Source organism: Triturus cristatus, chromosome 11 (genome assembly GCF_964204655.1).
Source record: "Triturus cristatus chromosome 11, aTriCri1.1, whole genome shotgun sequence".
Taxonomy (NCBI): Eukaryota; Metazoa; Chordata; class Amphibia; order Caudata; family Salamandridae; genus Triturus; species Triturus cristatus.
Window position 1 is genome coordinate 1,111,728,431 of NC_140594.1, and position 16,723 is coordinate 1,111,745,153.

The 16,723-nt window shown below is 47.4% G+C and overlaps 1 protein-coding gene across 1 annotated transcript in view; it reads right to left on the reverse strand.

The window, feature by feature from the left end:
- The window catches only part of ABCF3 (ATP binding cassette subfamily F member 3), a 127,466-nt gene that overhangs the window by 13,054 nt on the left and 97,689 nt on the right, over positions 1-16,723 (reverse strand). Inside the window, exon 20 of the mRNA XM_085635605.1 lies at positions 6,807-6,894. Coding sequence (XP_085491731.1) covers positions 6,807-6,894 — 88 coding nt within the window. The remainder of the gene's footprint in view (positions 1-6,806; positions 6,895-16,723) is intronic.

Genomic DNA, 16,723 nt, shown 5'->3' on the forward strand with positions numbered 1-16,723 from the left:
GATGATGTCCACTCCGGAATGCAGCTAGGGCTGATATTCAGGAAACATTGTGACTGCCTAGGAAGCACATTTTTTAACAGACGGCCAAAGAAACAAACGCATGCAAGTCTTTTTGCAAACGTTTATGTTCTTTTGCTGCAAGCTCTAGGGGCTGGGATCTTGCCCAGGTAGGTAGGTCACACTTGCTGCACTCTGGGAGTTTCCTGGTGCAGATGGCAATGAAGGAAATGTGTACTTGGTTTTCTCTCCTATCAGACCCCTGAATGCAGACTGATTAGAAGAAAAACTGAAGTACCTATATCCTCGGCCTCTCAAATCAAAAATGTACGGCTGCATTCAGAGCAGTTAGCCGTTTAGTAAGACACTTGCTATTCAATAAAGTTTGTTAAAAAAAAAAATAGTAAGACACTTGCTATGCGAAGTGCTCCTGTTTTTATTTTATGCTGAGACTTCAGTGCATATTATGCGCAAGACAGAATTTAATTGCTCGTTTTCAGTGATAGTTGTTAGTGACTTTTAGTGATTTGTAAATTAGTTCATGTAGTTTTATTTTCTCTACCTTTTCTGCTCACAATTTCCTGCTTCCCCGGTCAGCCGCGGCAATTGTTGCCAATTACCGAACTCCTGTTTTTCTAGTGGTCACAGGTCAGCACTCTGCCAGACTCCAGCTACAAAATAGCATGCTGGGCCAGATGCCGCCGTTAACCCAGTCTGTGCCCAGATCATGCAGAGGGCCAGAGATGCTGCCCTTTTTATCCCAGGAAAGGAGACCAGGATTACTTGGTCAGGTAAAGACCTCCACTCCCTTAAACTCGATCACTGCTGCTTGCGAATTGATCCTAGTCAGGATCTTTTAATATCTATGTGTAACAACTGTGGCTATCACACCTCTTGCCATAAAACATTGCTTAATGCCAAATCTACTCCTTTTAAGAATTTTCAGTATAAAATCTCCCCTAACTTCCACCTCGCTCTTATCAACGCACGATCATTGGTAAATTCATGAAGAGTCATCAGCAGGATGTCATATTCATTAGAGAAACTTGGGCAAATAATTATTCCAGCCCTCATCTCCTAATCGCAACTCTTCTAGGATACTTATGACCAGAGTAGCTAGATCGATCAAAAGAGGAGGAGGTGTAGGGATTATCTACAAAAGTTGCTTCAAGTGTAAAACTGACTCCACGCCCAATCTGGAATGCGAGACTCTCTCTTTTAGCTTGGAGTTAACTAATAACTACTCATTTATAGGCCTGCTCATTTATCGTCCCCCTGGCCCAAGACATGACTTTCTACATTCCGTTAATACTCTGGTCAGGGGTGGGGGGGGGGGGGGTCTGTAACAGCGATTTTACAGCACTAGGTGACTAACTTTCATCTGGAATGTGCGGAGGATAAAGATACGGAAGATATCCTAGATATTAGGAATGCTTTCAATCTTCCCCAATTACTACATCAGCTCACTCATGGTGAGTCGTATTAGATGCTATTTTTTTTCTAATAACCACACTTACATGGTCGGACCATAAAGCTATTGTCTTCAAATTAACTGTTTCCTCCCCAATTCAAAACAGAAAAGTAGACCCTAACCCCACCTCATCTCTGGACTAAAACCAATTTTGAATGAATGCGGCAATATCTCGCTCAGGGTGATCCTGATCAAATACATGACCCAAATCAGGCTACAGCCGACTATACATATTGGCTAAACTCTGCCATTTTCAAATCTGTTCCTAATAAAAACATTGGCCAAAACAAATTAACAACAATCTGCACCTTGGTTCACAGAAACACTTTGCCTTGAAAAACAAAAATGTAGAAGGCTCGAAAGGAAATGGAGATCCAACTACAACTCCTTTGACAAAGAAATCTATAAACTCTCTGTTAGACCGGTCAGCCCTTTGGCAGTTCCCTCCTCATTTTATTATTTTTATCCCTTGTCCCCTTCTCATTTTCTTTTTTCTGTCTACCAAACTTATTGGGGTGCTGATGTAGAGGTTCTGGGCGCCTTTTCCTCATCATATGAGAGAAGGGCGCAAGGTGCTCCACTGAGGTAGATAGATGAGGAAGATAGGATTCACAAAATGGTGGCTCCAACTGTCACCTCAGCACCCGGGCCATGACTGCCATGGGAGGTTCCAGAACCTTCTGGACCCCTCTGGCAAGTCCAGCCCAAGGTGATAAATAGAGGTGGCAGGAGGGCGGCCATTTTAGAATCAAGTCGGGCTGTGGAGTCAGTCAGGAGTAAGGCACCTGAGTGGAGACGTGGTTGCGCTGAACTGGGAGTGGACAGATCCTAGGGTCTGCGTGAGTTCTCAACTTAGTTGACACCACCCTCTGCCATTTGACCGGTCCCTGAGCTCAGCTGACGTCTCTGGAAGGCATTGTTCCTTTTCTAGTCAGGAGTCCCTAGCGTAAACGGAAAGCCTGAAGAGGAATCACGGGGAGGGCTTGCCATTGGGACTGCCTTGACTCTTTGGTGGAAAATTGGGAATCTGACTCCCCCTCTGTGGCAAAACAACGGAACCCCATCGTGGGCTTAGGGCAAGGAGCAGTGCCAGATACTCCCCGGGCTAGTGGATTTGCTCACCTGGGCTCCTGTGAACCACACCCCCTTGTTTCCCACCTACCGGCACTAGCTCCCATCTAAGAACCTCACCTCCAGCTATTCCGAGGCGAGGAGCTGACTGCGGGTCCCCGGTGGAGGCCTGAGAGAGAACCGTGTGGTTTGGTGAAAGGCTACGGGCTCTCCGGTGTTGTCGGCATCCATCGCGCGTGTCAGCTGTGAGGAGAGCTGACAACGCGCCGAACAGCTGACTGAGGAGGCCGGGGAGTTGAGTCGGGGCTGGCCTGGAAACTGACGCCGGGTCACGTGAGCCGGGCCCTCGAGGAAGCACCGCCCCTCCCTGCAGCCGGGAGACGAGGCCGCACCCCTCACGAGTCGCGCTGCATGACGAGCGGCAGAAGTGACTGACGGAGCCAGGGCAGCGCTCCCGCAAGTCGCGTTGAGGTCGGCAGCGACGTGAGCGCCTGGCAGGGCGAGAGAAGCCGGGAAAGTGCCCCAGGAGAATTTTTCCGGTGAAGCACACCTCACGGGAAGTCCCTTGAGGGTGGGGGGTAGTTGAGAGGTGTTACTCCCTTAGCCCCAGTCAAGACGCCCCCCCTGCTGAGGAGTTTGACGAGTCCCGCTGCCGGAGGAGGACTTCAAGCCTTTAAAGTAAGCTGGGCCTTGGAGGGGCGGGGAGACTGGCTGCTGACAAAGGGGAAGAGCGCTGAAGTAGCGTTGTGCGAGACTGAGTTAAGGAGAGTACGGATCCCCAGTACAAAGGACAACCGTCTCCAGTCTGGCACATACTGGGACTTAAGGATCCAGCTAGGCCATGGTGATTTCGCCCCTATGTCACACCCAGCTTTCATGTGAGCTATTTGGAGGGTCCCCTTTGGTCGCCAGCAGAAAGCAAAACCTCCAGCTGAATATCTCTTAGGCAGAGATTAGATCAGGGGGGCAGGATAGGAGCCTGGAGGTAGCGCTTTGGAGAAATGTTCATTAGAGTTAAATGCGCTTTGGAGAAATGTTCATAAGAGTTAAATGCGCTTTGGAGAAATGTTCATAAGAGTTAAATGCGCTTTGGAGAAATGTTCATAAGAGTTTAAATGCGCTTTGGAGAAATGTTCATAAGAGTTTAAATGCGCTTTTGGGAAAGGGGCCTAAGAGTCTAATTGTGCTTTTGGAAATGTGGGTTGAAACTTACCATGCAGAAATGTAACTAGGGCCTCTAGTTTTAAGGTGGAAGGAGAAACTCAAAGGGTGTTTTAGAGATTACTCTATGAACTGTAATGTTGGAACACCAATGTTATTCTAGATACAGATGAAATGTCGTGCTCTGCGATGCGGAACTGAGAATCCCTGTAAAGTAAGGAAAGTGGAAGAATTCTAGTAAACGTTAAAATACATTCAGTGTGGTGTCCTTCTTGAGTGGTGTCGCGCTAGATTGCGGGCTGAGGAGGATGCAAACACGTAACGCCATGTTGAGAGGAACACCTGTGAACGTTAAGGCATGCTACCCATAGGACATAGGTCCAACACTCTCCCTTGCCAAGTATAAAGCAATCATCATCAGTGAAAAATCTATCTTTTTCACGCAACAAATTGAAGCCTCCAAACATACTAGAGAACTTTTCCAGGTTATAAATAAAAACTTACCAAACCCAGAGAGGCCAAAGGATTCAACAATAGTCAATCTTTCTGTGTAAAAATAGCCTCTTACCTTTGTGACAAAGTTGGATAAATCTATCATCAATTCACTTCTTTCAGAACTGTTGACTCTAGCGTTAGCCCTCCCATAGCTCAATCTCCTATTATTGACTAACCTTCTTGTTAGCAGTTCCCTGTCTAAATTCAGTCAATTCTTGTTTATCTGGGTATCAGAAGTCCTTAACTCGATCAACGCCACCAAATCGGGGTCACCCTATGACCCCTGTGCCCCCCCCCCTCCATACTTAAACAGATCTCTGTTCCTATTGCTTCATATCTAACCAACATCTTTAATGGGATATTCAATTCTGGGACCTTTCCTGACATGTGGAGAAAGGCCTCTATTCTGCCACTCCTTAAGAAGGCTAACCTAGACCCAGATGACCCAGCAAATTAGCATCCCATTACCGGGTTACCATTTCCTGCTAAAATAGTGGAAAAATTAATAAATACACAATTGACAGTTCATTCAGGTTAATCCGCTATTGGACCCCACACAATGCGGCTTTATGGCTGAACATATCACCGAGACTACACTAATAAAGACCACAGATGAGTTAAGAACCATCCTGAACAAAGGAGGCTCTGCAGCACTCATTCTTCTCGACTTGTCGGCGGCCTTGGACACTGTTGATCATGCCACTCTCATTGATTGTCTCAAAAAACTTAGCATTATCAACAAAGCTCTTGCTTCACTTCAGTCTTTAACGGGCAGGGATCACTCAGTCATGCTAGAGACATTTTCATCCAGGTCCTTTTCTCTTCCTGGTGGGGTCCCCTCAGGGATCTTCACTGAGCCCATTGCTCTTCAATATTTACGTCACCAGACTGGCCTCCCTGATCGGATTCTTTGGGTTCTCCCCCACTTCTTACGCTGATACGCAAATCGGCCTCCAACAATGTAGATGTCACTATTTCCCAGTTTCATCACTGTATGAGAGCGGTTGACAATTGGATGGGCAAACGTTGCCTTAAACCGAACTCTGATAAAACCGAGGTCATACTTTACAGCAATAGTCCACCTTTCTGGAGTTCACCTTGTTGGCCATCCGAACTAGGAACACTACCCATTCCGGTTCAAAAAGTGAAAATTTAGGAATACTTATAGATAAGTTGAATTTTAATAAACATATCAGCTCAGTTATCTCTTCTAGTTTTAACCCCTTGAGATTTATCAGGAAGATCTATCCTTTTATTCCACTTAATTAAAAAAAAACAGTAATTACATTACTAATTCTCACCAAACTGGATTATTGTTATGGACTTTATGTCAAGCTTCAAAAACAGTACTTGAAAAAGTTAGAGCGTGCAGAATGCGGTGTCGAGACTTATTCTTGATCACCCCAAGTTCCAACCTGTTTCTGCCTCCATAAAGGGACTCAACTGGCTTTCAGTGAGTAACCAAATTAAATGTAAGGCGCTGTGCCTTACTATGAGACTTTGCATGACTCGGGTCCTTGTCATCTTAAACAGTCTCTAACCTGGTACGTATCCAGCAGAGACTTATGATCTAAAAGCACGATGATGATCTAAAAGCACCATGATGATCTAAAAGCACCATGATGATCTAAAAGCACCATGATGGTCTCCCGCCCCAGTTTTAAGAGACTCAAATGGGGGGCAGTTGTTTCTCCTCAGAAGCCCCCACACTTTGGAATAGTCTGCCTGTAAGCATCAAAGCACCTCCCACCTTATTGATTTTTAGGAAACTGCTCAAAACCTGGCTCTTCAACATCTAGTCCTCTCTCTTCCTTGCCAAACTGCCTCACCTATCCGCACCAAGACACCCACGGGTATTTGTGCGCTTTAGAAATGTATTAACATAACATCTGCTGGGACCAAAGTGGCCTGCAGGCACTGTCCATATAGCTGAAGTTTGGAGGGGTAGAGTACAGTACATGGAGTTATGGCATTCTCGCACTTCATGCCAGAAAATGTTGCCAACATTTAGAATACTCTTTGCTCGCTGTTGCTGAAAAGACGGAGGGTGTCCAAACTCCCAATCTTTCCCAGAAGGAGAGGTCATTATGCAGCCAAGCTACATGAAATGCTGAAGGTCAAGTGCATGGAGTAGGGCAAGCGTACCATATTTAATTGTAAATTACTAGGTTTAGGTCATGGTAGAAGTTTTGAAAGACTTGTAGAGAAACACAAGAAGAATGGGGTGTTGGAGAGGAAAGGGATGGAAAAGGAGTAAAATACAAGTGGGGAGAAACTGGCAGCAGAAACAAATTCTCCACCACCTTCAGTTCCACTCTTCCCTGTCCTTTTTTACACAATTAAAGCATTAGCAGAAGCAACAAATGCTTATTTTTACTCATCAGCAAGTATCCTCAAGAAAGGATTAAAATACAAGAACCTATAGGGAGGGGCCTGCAAGACACCTTCAAAACTTCTATGCAGCACAGAGATGCCTACTTGATTAAGGTGCAAGGGCAAAGTGTACATCACGTGACATCTACTGTGACTTGGTAAATGTACAGCATGGAGATAGTGAATTAAATACAGTTAATATTTCAGTACTGGTCAAAAACACAACGGCCAAATGTACCTTGAATTTATTCAATCCCTTTCCCAGTGCTTCAATTGTCTCCATGTCCAAGTGATTTGTCGGCTCATCAAGGATGTAGAAGTTTGGGCTGTGAAATCACAAAAATATAATTTAGAGATGGAGCTTTTCTACAGAAACAGACTGTGAAGAGTGAGAGGTCAAACTCTTTATAGCCAGTGTGGCTGACTGTAGAGTGATCGAACTGGAAGCATTACTCTATCATCTTGTCCTCTTTCCACTGGCACCTCTGTAGCACATTCTGCCCCTCTTATATCCCTTTTTTGCCCACTTAATACCGGTCATGACTGCACCTTCCTGCAAAAGTTAAAAAATGAGGCTCACTGAATCTTTTGGGGAGCTTTTGTCCCAAGTGGGTTGTAAATAGTTGATCTTGTGTGTATGTTGCATGGAAGTAAAAGTCACTTGTAAATCTAGTTTTCCAATCATCACTGAATCCAGGAACACTATACATCTCCACCTATGCAGAGAATCACAGAACACGTTTACAAAACATGTTTATCACTTTATACGTATATACATAACCCATTGCCACAGATAGACAATTTCTCTTTTCAGAAAGCAAAATCACATTTACATTATAAAGAGTAAATTTGATAAAAAAATAAAATTAAAAAAAAGCACACTTTCTAGCTCGAGGAAATAAATATCTGCATGAGCATGGCAATACAGTTAAAGGAAACTACCATTCAGTCAGAGAAGCTGGCCTACAGGGCTTCTGTTCAGTTGAACAGGAAATATTTTTTCCAATGTGAAAGACCAAGTAGCTGCTGTGAAACTTTCGCTCTTAGTCAAAAGACTAATGGCCCGATTTAGTTCTCCATGGACAGGTTACTCAGTCACTACAGGGACAGATATTGCATCTGCTTAAATCTATATTCCAGTATATCCTATGGGATTTATATTTCAGCGGACCGGATATCCTTTGCGATGGAGCAACCCGTCCGCCGAGATCTAAATTAGACCCTAAGGCCCTGTGGCTCAACTCCAAGCACCACGGCACACCCAATGGAGATCCGTCACAGATATTTATTTGTGACAGTCACTACAAGGCTTGATAGTTGTTGTTTTAGGGGGTGAAATCCCTTGCACATTGGATAACGTATATGGAAAATATCAGGATAAGTGGCTCTGTGAGGAAAGAGGGTGTTCCAGACCTGTGTCTGGTGGTGCGGAAAGAAAGGAATTGATGTCAGCACGCGGGAGTGGTGCCTATATAGGCCCTGTGCATCATTTCCAGAGTGGAACGATGTCAGTGCAGAGAAACACAGCGCCACCTTCCAGCACACCGAGGCACACCTGAAAAGTTTCCAGATCCAGTCTGACACAGAGGGAATTTTCAAAAGATGAGGAATCTACAGATTTGAAGTCTCTAGCAGAACTATCGGTTTTGAAAGTGTGTATTACCATTAAACATGCTCAAACAAAAAACTGTAGGTTAAACCATTGTGGTAGAGCAAGTAGGTATTGTAAATATCTTATGGAAAAAACAGCAAATAATTGTTAGATGTACAGTTATTTGCAAATCATTTTATCTCACCGCATAACAAGCATGTCTTGTAAGAGGCCTATTTTCTTTGGGAACATTTATACATTCCTGAGGTAACTTGAAATTTTCCAAACCCTAAGACCTCAGGAGCCACATCACCAGATTGAGAGTATTTCTCCTGGGTGACAAATCCAACCCTTCGGTTGAGTTAGTAAATTTGGCAGATGTGGAAGTTTGCAACATTGCTGAGCAGTCATTTCTAATAGTGGCGTTGATCAAGGTTATTTTGCCTATATGGGTGCCACAAAGATCTTTGTCACTGGATCATGCCATACATATCTTCAGCCGCACATAATGAATAACGAATAGTTTCTTACCTGTCGGTGTAGTTTTGCAGCTTGAAGATCTTTCTGGATTCACTATGCTGTGCATTATTCCGCGATCTTGTGGTTGGGTCCGGATTCGTAGTCTCTTTCTTTTTTTTTTTTTTTTTTGTAGCCCAGGTGGGCGGCGACGACCCACCATTTGGTGCACCTCTCGTGACGTCGTCGTGCTTCCTGCGGAAGTCCCACCTTTGGGGCGCCATCTTCGGGTTCTTTTTTCCCCCTTTTTTTTTTTTAAACCCTAGGCGATTGAATAGTCCTTCTGTTTATTTTCTGTACGTTATTATTTCTCCTGATGTTTTCCACTTCACCCCCTCTTCCTCCAGCCTCACCTTCCTGGCGGAGGTGGGTGGGTTCGCTAGTGAATCCAGAAAGATCTTCAAGCTGCAAAACTACACCGACAGGTAAGAAACTATTCGTTTTGCAGCGTGAATCTTTCTGGATTCACTATGCTGTGCATAGACTTTGTAGCGGTTTTTCCCTAATTTTGTGGTGGCTGGGTGGTAGATGAGCGTTGGTCGTTGAAAATGCACCTTCTGTCCAACCTGTGCTTCCTTGTTCATCTGAATGTCCACGCAGTAGTGTTTCGTGAACGTGTGCACAGATGCCCAAGTTGCCGCCAGACATATGTCCTGGATGGGCGTGTTCGCCAGGAAGGCAACGGTGGCCCCCTTCATCCTTGTGGAGTGAGCCTGGGGCCCCTCCGCTAGCTCCTGTCCAGCCTGTTTGTGGCAGAATTGAATAGTGAGGGCAATCCATCTAGCGATGGTGCCCTTAGTCACTGGTCTACCCATTAAGCTAGTAGCAAAGGACACAAACAACTGCTTTGATTTCCTGAGTTCCTTGGTTCTCTCAATGTAGTGCATCACCGCTCTTCTAGCGTCGAGGGTGTGCAGAGCCTTTTCTGCGTTTGAAGTCGGGTTTTGGAAGAAACTTGGTATCTGAATACTCTGATTCATGTGGAACGCCGACACCACCTTGGGCATGAAGTGTGGGTCTGTCCTCAGGACTACCCTGTCCTTGTGAATCTGAATGTAGGGTTCCTGTAGTGTTAGTGCTTGAAGCTCGCTCACCCTGCGTAGTGAGGTTATGGCCACTAGAAAGGCCGTTTTCATCGTCAACATTTGCAGTGTGGCCTTGTGAATGGGTTCAAACGGTGCCTTCATGAGCTCCGTCAGAACCACGTTTAGATTCCATGCCGGCGGCGGCAACCTTTTCGGAGGGGCCATTCTTTTGGCTCCTTCCATGAATCTCTTCACCACCTGCGAAGTGAAGAAACTTCTACCCTTCTCACCTCTGGTGTAGGCAACGATCGCCGCTAGGTGTACCCTTAGGGAGCTCGAGCAGAGGTTACTCTTTAGAAGGTGTGTGAGGTACCTCAGTACTGTTGAGTTTCTTGTCATTCTGTTTTGCAGGCCCTTCTTCCTGCACCACACAGTAAATCTCTGCCATTTTGCGCTGTAGCATTTTCGTGTAGTTGGTTTCCTTGCCTCCCGTAGCACCCGCATAGTGCTAGGAGGCAATCTAAGGTGCGCAAACTCTAGGTCTTCAGGAGCCATGCCGCCAGGTTGAGGGTCTCTGGCTCTGGATGCAGGACCTCTCCGTTTTGCATGGAGAGCAGGTCCCTTCTCCTCTCGAACCTGTATGGATTGCCTTGTGCCATTTCTTGAATTTGTGAGAACCATGTCTGCCTTGGCCACTGCGGAGCCACTAGGATCAGAGTCATGTTGCTGGTTCTGCACTTGTCGAGCACTCTGTGCAACAGGGGTATCGGTGGAAAGGCGTAGGCAAATGTCCTCGACCAGCTTATCCATAGGGCATTTCCCTGGGATTGCTGATCTGGTTGCCTGGACGCGAAGCTTTGGCATTTTGCATTTTGGCGTGTTGCAAATAGGTCTATTGTGGGAGTTCCCCATCTCCGGAAAAGCTTCTCCGTTTCTTGGCCATTGAGCTCCCACTCGTGCGATGCCGAGGTCTGCCTGCTTAGCCAGTCTGCCTCCACATTGTCCTTCCCCGGTAGGTGAATTGCCAGTAGATCTATCCTGAGAGGTATGGCCCATCTCCAAATCTCCTGTGCCAGAGAGGAGAGAGGGAACGACTGTGTCCCCCCCCTGCTTGTTGATGTAGAACATTGCCGTGGTGTTGTCTGTTTGAACCAACACCCTCTGGTTGTACAGGTGCCTCTGGAATGCCTTCAGGGCTAGCAGGATAGTTTTCAACTCAAGGTAATTGATATGGCGAACCGCATCTGCTGGAGCCCACAGACCCCTCACTCTGAGGTTGTCCATGTGCGCTCCCCATCCCTTTTGCGATGCGTCCGTGGTAATGGTCATCTTGGGTTTGGTGGTGTCAGGCTTCTCCCTGCTGTCATGTTGTCTCTGTTCCACCAAGTCATCTCCTCCTGCACTGCGTGCGTAACAACCACTAGATCCTCCCAACTTCCGTTTGCTTGTGACCATTGCTGTTGTAGCCATTCTTGGAATGGTCTCATGTGCAGGCGTACATTCGGCACCAGCTGGATACACAACGCCATCATCCCCATCATCTTGCTCACTGACCTCACTGTCAGAGCTCGCCCCTTCTGGTAGAGCCGCGTCTCCTTCAGTAGGGCATCTGTCCTCCTGTCGCTGGGCACCACTGTGCTGTTCAGGGAGTTGATTTTTGCTTCCAGGAAAATCTTCACCTGCTCCGGTTCCAGCGATGACTTCCCCCAGTGAATCGAGAACCCCAGGTTCGTCAGAGTGTCTGTTACGCGTTTTGCGTGCCTCTCGCACTTCTCGCGTGAGTCTGCCTTGACCAGCCAGTCGTCTAAGTAGGGGTAGACATGGATCCCCTGCCTTCGTAGGTGGGCCGCGACCGCCGACAGGCATTTTGTAAAAACCCTTGGCGCCGATTTTAATCCGAAGGCCAGGGTTGTGAACTGGTAGTGTTCCTGGTCGATGTTGAACCTTAGAAGGCCCTTGTGTCTCCTGTTTATTGGGATGTGCAGGTAGGCATCCTTGAGGTCCACTGTGACCATGAAGTCCCCGTCTCTTATTTGGGGCAGTACCTCCTGCAGCGAAGTCATTTTGAACTTCTGCGTTCTGATGAACTTGTTTAGGTAACGCAGGTCCAGGATGGGTCTGAGGTTTCCGTCTACTTTCGGGACCACGAAGTAGTTTGAGTGGACCCCTTTGTTGCGTTCTCTGAACGGCACTGCCTCTATGGCTCTTTTTTCTAGAAGTTTCCGTGTTTCTTCTCTGAGTAGGGCCAGTTCTTGAGCCGATCTCTGCCTTCCCTTTGGTCTTCTGTTTGGAGGTCTTTTCTCCAAATCTACGCAGTATCCGTACTGCATGACGTTCAGTATCCACTTGTCTGTGGTTATACGCCGCCACTCCTGAAGGTAGAACCTCAGTCTTCCGCCTACTGGTGTTGTATGCTCGTAGGCTTTTGATTCTTCTCTCCCCCCTGATGTTACTGTACTGCGCCTCACCCTTGGGGGCATGTCGAGGGTAGGCGTCCTCTTGCGTGCTGAGTCACTTTGATGAGGGCTGGTCACCCCCTCTCCTCCTCTGGCCACGTCCGTTCCCTCTCCCGCGAAAGGACTGGCCCCGAGGTTGGTACTGCCAGTTTTGCTTCTGTTTACCTTGATGTCCGTGACTATCACCCTGCTGACCCTGCTGGAACGTCTGGTGCGACGCCCCCTGCTGGCTTCCTCCCCGACCGTAGGGTCTCCTCAAGGGATTGCCTCGCCTCATTCCCCTCAGCTGTAGGGCCCCCATGGACCTCGCCGTTTCGTTTTCTTTTTTCAGCTGGGTGAGTTTCTCGTCTACTGTTGCTCCGAACAGTGTCTCTCCGTTGAAGGGGGTGCTAAGGATGTTGTTCTGCACCTCCGGTTTGAATCCAGAGATTCTTAGCCATGCATGTCTTCTCTCGGTGACCCCTATGGCCATTAGTCTTGCCGAAGTCTCTGCCCCGTCCAACGCCGTCTTTATACAGGAGTTGGCGATGTTTTTACCTTCGTCCACCAGGTGCGAGGCTCTCTGGCGGTATTCTTCGGGGAGGTGCTTTACTAGCTCCCCCATCTCGTCCCAGTGCTGGTACTGGTGCCTATTGAGAAGTGCATTGGAATTCGCCATGCACCAGTGCATTGCGGCGTTCCTCTCGACCTTTCTTCCTGTGAGGTCTATCCTCCTGCTGTCTTTATCAGGTGGTGGCCCCGAAGTTGCTGGTACGTTGGCCCTTCTCCTGGCCGTGGAAGCTATGATGGAGTCGGCGGTGATGCTACCCTTGATGTAAGGGGGGTCCAGAGAAGAGTGCTTATACTTCTTCTCCGTCCTGGGCGTGATCGAACGGCAGGTGGCTGGTTCCTTGAAGGCTTCTCTCCCCTGATTCATCACACTTTGTAGCATGGGGAGGAATTGGCTCCTCGTCTGGATGGGGAGCAGGGTCTCGAGGAGGAAATCGGCTTTCGGCCTCTCTTCGCCGAGTTTGACGCCGAAGGCTGTCGCTGCGCTCCTGACCACCATATTGTACACCCCGATGTCGTCCGGTGGCGAAGGCCTCGAAGGGTACGTGTCCACGGGTTCCTCCGGGTTTTCGGTGTCGAGATCCTGCCATTCGATGTCGTGGCTGGTAGATGGCGCAGAGCTGTAGAACGACTGCTGGTCTTCTTCCTCGGCTTCGCCTTCATAATAGGTCTCGTCTTCCTCTTCGAGATCTCTCGTCAGCCCCTCGGTGTCGAATTCGTCCTCGACTTCGACGACGTTAGTCAGTGGAGCCGTTGGAATCTTGAATTCCTTCATCTTGGCGTCGAACTCCTTCTTCCTTTGAAGGATGTTCTCCATTTCGGCCTCGAGCCGCCTCTTTTTTTTCTCCATCTCGGAGATGCTTTCGGCGTCTACCGCGGGCCTTTTCGACGGAACTTGCGTCGACGTCGACCGTTCTTTCTGCGTCGAGCGTCCCGTTTAATGGGTTGTCTTCGACGATCCTTGCGTTTCGTCGTCTTTCGGCACCAGGGAGTCCTTTTCGAAGGATCCGCTCGGCCTCTTGTCCATGGTTCCCCCCTTGGTCGTCGAAGTTTTCGGCGCCGGGGCTCCCTTCGTGGACTTGGACTCTGATTTTCTCGAGTCACCCTCGGGTTTTTGAGGTATTTTCTGTTCTGAGCTCGACGATTCTCTTACCTCGTCTTCATTTTTCTTGTCGGTCTTTACGACCGTGAAGTTTTCGGGTCCCTCGTCGACGTTGTCCTCATCGTCCGTGGAGAGGCCCAGATCGTAGAGCGACGGGGCCTTACCCTTGCCATCCATGCTGGTGTTGGCTCTTCTCTGCCGATCTCTCACCCGGAGCGTCTTCGGCGCGAAGGCTGAGCAGGCGTTGCAGTCCTTACTCTGGTGGTCGACCGGAAGGCAGAGGTTGCAGACCGGATGCTGGTCCTTCTGCGCGAACTTGTGGTGGCAGTTAGGGCAGAACTTGAATGGCGTCTTGTCCATTGCGCTCAGGGCCTCTGAGTGCGCATTCTCCAAGGGCGTCGAAGAAAAAGGCGCAAAACTTCCTTTCTTCGCGCTCCTGATGTAATCTCTTCCTTTCCTGTGATATCTTCGTAGTAGTTATCGACGAAACTCGCTTTTCTTTCTTCTTCCTTCGATTGTAATTCTGGAGCTTCCCGATGACGATCCAGACCCAACGGCGGAAAAAAGAATCTGAAGATGGCGCCCCAAAGGTGGGACTTCCGCAGGAAGCACGACGACGTCACGAGAGGTGCACCAAATGGTGGGTCGTCGCCGCCCACCTGGGCTACAAAAAAAAAAAAAAAAAAGAAAGAAAGACTACGAATCCGGACCCAACCACAAGATCGCGGAATAATGCACAGCATAGTGAATCCAGAAAGATTCACGCTGCAAAAGTGGGGGATTAGGAAAGCCCAGGCAAATATCCCTGCCCTCTCTATTCACAGCACATTGCCTAGTGAGAGGGTTTGCATACCTGTTAACATTTCTGATTTTCACGAGTGGCAAACACATCTTTGTGGTTTGCATTACTTATGAAAGTACTTGCCTAATACCTTTGTCCTGATAGTCCACTTGTAAGTGTCTTGAGTGTATCTGGTTAGGAGATGTGCACAGCTGTTTTCCAACCCTGGAAATGTTCTATTATTAAGTGGATTTGACGATTCCTGCATCTGACAAATCTGATGAACAATTCTGGACAACTACGGAGAATGATTTCCACCCTGTGTTTAGATCAGGTCAAATTGATTGTACACATCAGAATAGTTGTTCCTTGGGTTGGTGTGCTACGCATGTCCCCAAACCCCTGCCCCCCCCCAACTGTTAGAAATGTGCCAGTTGTGAGTATTCGATGTTAATGGGAGTCTGCTAGGTATCTGTCCACCAAAAGGGATTTCCTGTTTCAACGTAGCAACCTCTGCCTGACTTTTGAGCATTAATACTCGATTCTCCAGAGTCTATGTTTCGCTTGAGCCCATGGGGGTCGCTAAACACTCCTGTAGGAGACGCATATGTAGAAGTGCACTAAAAACTGAAGCAATGCATTAAGCCATCAATCCAAATAATCTTATAACTTTCTCTCTGTCAGAATGAAGTGCTTGGTAAAGAGAAAGCATTCTCCGGTATATCTCCACTCTAAAGTGTTGCAGAAGTGATTTCTCTGAATGCAGTGGGAGCATTTCTCCCACTGCGTTGTGAGTTGAGGACTTGTATCCTTCCACTGCAGATGTTAGACCATGCATTATTGTTATGCATGAATGACCTTTTCCTGGTCTCGTAATGCTTCCACCACTCATTGCCCACCTTCAGACTTTTTATTAATTAAAACACTAATCCCTCACCAATCCTACTGGGCTCTGCGCCACCCGCCCCATAAATCTTTTTAAATCATTCCAAGACAGCTGCCTATGTGCTGCAGCCATGTGATTGAGTGATCTCCTGGTTTAAAATCAATAATTCAAACTGGCCACTGGGAATGTGTGTACACCAGTAGATGCCATCTTTAAATGATTCCAAGATAACTGCTACACCTTGATGTTGAGGGAAAAAATACCACTGGCACAGCCAATAGGTGTCACCAGCAAGACCTATTTCTTTGTCAATGCTGGTCTCCGATATGCCATCAATCTGTGGTGCAAAGAGAGGTTACCCATCAAACAGCCTATTCAGTATGTTTTGCTGGACTCCTATTCTGAAGCCTTACACCCAAGGAACAATAGATGCCAGGTCTTACATGTTTTTCCCTTATGCATGGATGATCTCCTATTTTTCCTAGGATGTCTAATAAACGGTGTATAAGCTCTCCCATTACAACCTCTCCACCAGTTCTATGAGTAACTTCTTAGCAGATCTTCAGAATTAACAATCCTGCTTTTCATGGCTGTTCCCAGTTTTCTCTTTCTTGCAGCATCAATATGCTTACTTTATCTGGGAGTAGCCCATCAGACGCCACTAGAGCAAAGGCTCTCTAGCAAGCAGTGAGCACAATCATCGAGTCAGGCAACTCAGGCTCCTTGATGTAATTGGGATCACGCTGAGCACCCATGTTACTTTTTTCCACTCTCGGAGTCAATGATGTAGTTTCACTGGGGTTTTGAAAGGGAAATGCTACTTACCAGTAGGCATCTGTTCTTGGCATGTAGAGCTGCAGATCTACACACTATGCATAGATCGCCATCTGGTGTTGGGCCCGGATGTTTGCACTTGTTTTTGTCATGGAAAGTCTTTGGAAGTCACGAGATAGGTGACTCCTCCTTAGGATCATAGTGCGCATGGGCACCGGCTCCATCCTCAGATTGTTTTTCGCCAGCAGGGAAAGATGGAGCGTAGTAACAACAGTGAAGAAACCCATGTGTGTTGTATCTAAATAAGATAAACTGGAACAGATACAGGTAGCCGGGGAGGCGGGTGGGCGTGTGTAGATCTGCAGCTCTACATGCCAAGAACAGATGCATACTGGTAAGTAGCATTTCCCGTTTGAGGCATATGAGCTGCAGATTACACACTAAGCATAGATTATATAGCAGTACCTCTCCTTAT